Raw genomic sequence first — 5,745 nt, 5'->3', positions numbered from 1 at the left:
CACTACAAAAACGTGGTTTTTAAAATATTATTTTTGATTTTGATTTTTTTTTGTACTCACTTCCAAAATCCCAATTTTTTCACTCACTGTACACAAAACTTTTCAACTGACATGTGACACTAATTTGAAATAATCGTATCGACAACAAAAGACAATCACGAAAATGCTAATTTTTCCTTAATTTTAATTTTATTTTACTTTGTATGTCTTCTTTCTCTTCATTTTCATGCATTGTCATCCAATTCTGAACTATGTGCCAAATTTGAAGTCTGTAGCTAGTCCGGAAGCTAGTTTAAAATCGATTACAAAATTCCACCCGAACAGACATACACGAAGGTAAATTAATATAAACGTGGTAATAGAAAGGCTCGAATGCTCATAGTTGTATAATAAAGATGATTATATTCTCAATAGAAGATTTACGCAAATGTATCAATTGTATTAAATAATTATTAGAAATTTTTTAAATATTTAATTTTCATCTGCTTCGTTTTTCTTAAGCCTAGTTTGAGTTTATATTAATATTCTCTTTGTGCTGTGTGTATGTTTTATGATCAAACTGACTTTATTTTAAAAATATTGTATCGATGCACATTCCAAAATAATAATTTTTACGCTACATTATATCGTTACATTATAAACTTACTTAACTTTACTTATTATGTGTATCCTTTCACACTGTAACTAAAAATTTTAGTTTTACTAAATATCAAAAATGGAACTTATGGAACGAATTTTTAACTTTGATATACGAGGAATAGCCATAGTAAAACTTTAAAAAAAATGCAGTCTCAATTTAAAATATTTAAGTAAGAGAGTGATGGTCCAAAGCTTGAAATCCTTAATGTTTATTTTACTTTTTGCATATTTTGCAATACCTTTGTTATTCATTAAGAAAATATAAACCGTTTCGCACACAATAATTATGAAACGCGTTTATTCCAAAAGAATTCTAGAATTCTAGAGGGGAAAACACTTTTTTTTAATTATACAGTAATTAATTTATGTAATTTTATATCACTTGAAATGATAAATATGTAACTTCAAACGACAAAATCCAACACTTGAATGGAGTCGGTCAATTAGTTCATGAGAAATGAAAATTTATAATTACGATATTTTTGAAATTTTATTTCTAAAAACTTGTAATAACTAAGAAAAAAACTTGATTTCCTTTTGAATAATTTCAATTGCGTAGTTTAAACTGTTTAAACAAATGTCATGCTGAAGCAATATAATTCATCTATATTATTTGAACGTGAATCAAGTGCACTGAAAAATTGGAATGATAATTTTCTTGGCGATAGAACGACCAGAGTTCTTTAAAAAATAAAAATGAATAAAATAAAGTTAACCAAATAAAGTAAAGTAAATTAAAAACATTTTTTTAAAAAAAAAAGGAAATAATGAAAAAATTAAATCAGATTCAATTAAGAAATATAAAGAATACTCTATGGAGATTACTATTTTCAATTAGTTTTAGAACTAAAAAAGTTTGATCGAGTTGGTTTTAGCACTAAATCCAACAATAGATTTAGTTATTTTCAGTTAGAATATAAATACGTAAGGAAAATATCGATTTATATTTCAGTTACATAATGAACTTAGATTAAGAAAAGTTTGCACAAAATATCAAAAAAGATTTTTACTTACGTCAGGTCCTATTTTTAAAGTTTCAAAATATTCCACAGCATTCAAATCCCCTACAATTAAAATAAGTTATTACCAATATAAAATTCGTAAAACTTAATTTATTCAGTTTATTATTCAATTAAAAAATAGTATTTTACTTTTAAGGCTATTAAAAGTATTTTTTAAAAATTAGATATCCTGACAAATCTAGTTATTCATTAGGAAATTAAAAAAAAACTGAAATAACTTTAGTTCCCTAATTTTTCCTTGTTATAATAAAAAAATTAAAAATCAGGATTATATAAGCCTATATCACATACATTTCGCATAAACTTTATTCATCTATGTGAATTTAACAAATATGCAGAATACAAGCTTTACGGTAAAAAGTTTTAAAACAAGTTTCAAATAGTCTTAATATACATTAATATACATATTGTCTATGAAATTAGCTAAAAAACTATTAAAAATTCTTTTCTAGATAATTACTAATCAAGTTTTAAGCGGCAGCAAAGCCGAAGTCGCAATTTTTAAAAGTATAATAAAGTAAAATATAATTCAAAAAAAAATCGTGAATCAGCCTGAAAAACTTCAAGAATTCTTATCTAGAAATCTTTTCTTTAATTTTAAAAATAAATTTAAAAATTAAGGATACAAGGCAAAATGTTAAAAAAAAATTTTAATTCTAAATTTATGTGAATTCTCAAGAGAAAAATATTCTTACCATATTTAAGTGCTGAAAAATGAATTAGTTCATATTGAATTACTTTAACACTTTTTATGAACATAGCGAAAAATTAATTTTGAATTGGACTTAAAATGACATGAAATCAGCTGAAAAATCATTAAGATTCTATCTAGAAAATGTTTCTTTTATTTAAAAAATAAATTTCAAAATCAAGGCAGCAAGGCAAAATATTTGAAAAACTTTTAAATTTTATATTAATGCGAGATCTTAAGAGAAAAGTATTCTTATAATTTTATTTATATGCTGAAAAATAAATTTATTCATGAGGGATTGCTTAAACACTTATTATTAACATTGCCGAAACTACTAACCCTAAGCAAAATATTAAAACAAAAATTTAGATTTTACTCATAAAATCAATAAATCATAAATACTATAACACATAAAACGATAATAAAAAAATAACTCCTCTAAGTATTTTTTATGCCAATAAAAATAATCAATTTATTGAAGAGAAAAATTTCTCAGGAAGTTTTTTTTTAATAATAGTAATTAAGTTTTTGAAATATTGAAACATAAATGAATGAAAATAAGCTCAATGTGTAAAAAATAAATATTATCAAATGAAACATTAAAGATGAGAAAGAAAATTAATAAATTTCAATTAATTTAATTATATTATTATATTATTAGTGCTATTTAAACAGACACCAATTATTTTCCTGACTGAGAAATATTTTGAAATTATTATTCGAACAAAAGTACAGATCAAAGTAAATAAAATAATTAATCCTCGATGTAAATACTATCAAAAAAATCAATACTATTTTGAAGATAAATAAACATAAACACTGGTAAAAATTGTATCAAAATTTCAAAAACAATAAATCCAATTTAATAACGATTTTATTGCCCCAAATCATATATTCTTTTTCATGAATGGAATCCGTTTTTTAATACGCATTCACAGTGAAGAACCTAATTTGTTTTTCTTCAAATATTTGATAAATCACGCGAACAGAACTGGAGATAACTTATTATTACTTGAGATCACTTTTACTAAGGATTTTTTATTCTTTCATAAAGCACTTTCTTTTGTTGAAGGAAACTTGTAGAAGTATTTTTTCTAAAACCATGGGTAATAAAAATAAGTCTATCACGCACAGGACCCTCATCACTTTTTAAAGTCAGTCAAACAATCATATACACCGGCTATAAATCAGCGGGCTGGTTTTCGCTAATTGTTGATCTTTCTATACATAACATAATGCATCTAGATCAGTGTTCCTTAACCTTTTTGATATAATGGACCCCTTTTAAAAATTTTTTTAAGAAGTCACGGTCCACCCCCCTGTGATAAAAATAATTGCAAAAAACGTCAATTATTAGAAAACATTTAATTTTATTATTTTAATAGTATACAAATTTTTAAAATTAAAATTTTTAATGTGAAGGTTGCTGCTAATGTGAAGATAATGTGAAGGTAATGTGAAGATAAAAATAATTGCAAAAAACGTCAATTATTAGAAAACATTTAATTTTATTATTTTAATAGTATACAAATTTTTAAAATTAAAATTTTTAATGTGAAGGTTGCTGCTGCTTTTCCTTACTTAACAAATTGAATTGGGGATGGTTCAACATTCAATCGATTTCGATGTTATGTTTTTATTGTCACAAATGTGGAAAATCCTGCTTCGCAAAGATACACTGTAGCAAACGGAATTATAGCTGCCATAACTCGCTTTACAAGCAATGGATAGGCTTCCAAACGTTTTAAAAAATATTAAATTTAAAGGATTAATTTTAAAGGAGTAATCAGCGAACCACTAAAATATAACTCATGGACCCCTTAGGGGTTCATGAACCACAGGTTAAGAAACCCTGATCTAGATTGACCTCGATCATTCCCTTTTTCTTTGACGATTTTTTTCAAAGCAAAACAAAAACTCCATTCTTCAACATAGTAGCAGTGTTAGGTCATCATCAAGGCAGATTTTGACTCGTGTTGGCGAGAGAAAGGGAATCAGCAAAGGAAGAAGCCCCCCTCTTCGAAATGCACTATTTCTTGAGGGGAGTTCTTTCTTTAGACGAACTATAGGACTAACCTTGTCTCTAGGAAACTCTACAGAAGCAGGACAAAAATATGCTTTCCAGAATTTATTGTTCTGAAGTCACAGAGGAGCATCCTTAAATGGTAGTTACTGGATTATTAATAGAACTCTTGTTGTATGATACTATTGACCAAACTTAAAAATAATTTTATGGACATTGCGCAAGGATCGAAAGTACACATTGAGATTTAACAATACATTTTTACCATGCGAAAATAAATTCCTTAATGCTTTTTCTTTTTTGAAAACCTTTCATCTAGAAAAATTCAAAAGTTGAAGTTTCAGTACCTTAAACTTGATGTAAATCTTTAATTTCCCACTGAATCTATCTTATCAATACGAATTATTTGGATTCTGAAGCAGATAAATATTTCACATAAATCAAAAATCGAATATTGAAATTTTGTTAAACAATTACCGAATTTGTGAGGCTATCCAGTAGTAGGAAAATCAATAAAATCTTGGAATAATTCTTGTTTTCTGCATTGCACAAACAATGCAGTGCTGGAATAGTTATTTTAAATTTTGAAAAATAAGCAACAAACACTCTTCAATTTTTGAAAACTGTGTTTTTCTTTATATTGACATTTTGTCCCATTTTCCTAATCAGTATGACGCTGGTTTGAGATGGATAAAGTTAACTGAACATTCAAGATTTGAACTCACAACAGCTTTAAAAGTATCATATTGGTTATTAAATAGCGTTACTTCGAATATTGAGAAGAAAAAAAGCATTTGATGAATTATTAATATTTATTGATGATGTGACTCGAAGGTATTACGAAATAACATAATGAATAATTCAAGGGAATTGCTTATATTTTCAAGAAATTATTAGAATTAAGATTCGGACTGAAATTTTTGCTTACCAGGGAAATGTTTCTTTAAGGCACTAATTCCATAATCATCAATAAGAAATCCCATTCCACAAGCTAGCACAATGTATACATTTTTTTCTCGAGCAGCTTGAAAGTATTGCGTTTGCGTTTCTTCTAAATACTATCGGAATAAAAAGTATTAATTAATTTCGACTTATTAATATTTTCAATTGCATTTTATATATGGGTCATTCTCACAAAAACAGTCATTTTCATGTCCCCAGTATATTTTATGTTTGTTTTACAGCTTACAAAGAAAAAAAAATCATGGAAAGTGTCCTTCAGAATGCAAGCTAACAAAAGAATAAAAATAAAATTATCAATTTTTATTTTTTATTAATTTTAGGTAATAAAAATATACCAATATGTCATTCCCTCACTTGTCCCCACTGCTGATTTAAAAAAAGAAAAAAATTGTTTCTGAAATAAAAAA

General features: G+C 25.9%; 1 protein-coding gene across 1 annotated transcript in view; it reads right to left on the bottom strand.

Moving 5' to 3' along the window:
- The window catches only part of LOC107436416 (saccharopine dehydrogenase-like oxidoreductase), a gene marked incomplete in the record, with an annotated part of 30,977 nt that overhangs the window by 19,002 nt on the left and 6,230 nt on the right, over positions 1–5,745 (bottom strand). The window contains 1 exon segment of the mRNA XM_071184290.1: positions 5,304–5,433. Within this exon segment, the coding sequence (XP_071040391.1) occupies positions 5,304–5,433 (130 nt within the window).

Source organism: Parasteatoda tepidariorum, chromosome 8, assembly GCF_043381705.1.
Source record: "Parasteatoda tepidariorum isolate YZ-2023 chromosome 8, CAS_Ptep_4.0, whole genome shotgun sequence".
NCBI lineage: Eukaryota > Metazoa > Arthropoda > Arachnida > Araneae > Theridiidae > Parasteatoda > Parasteatoda tepidariorum.
This window is presented reverse-complemented; position numbering and strand designations above follow the sequence as displayed.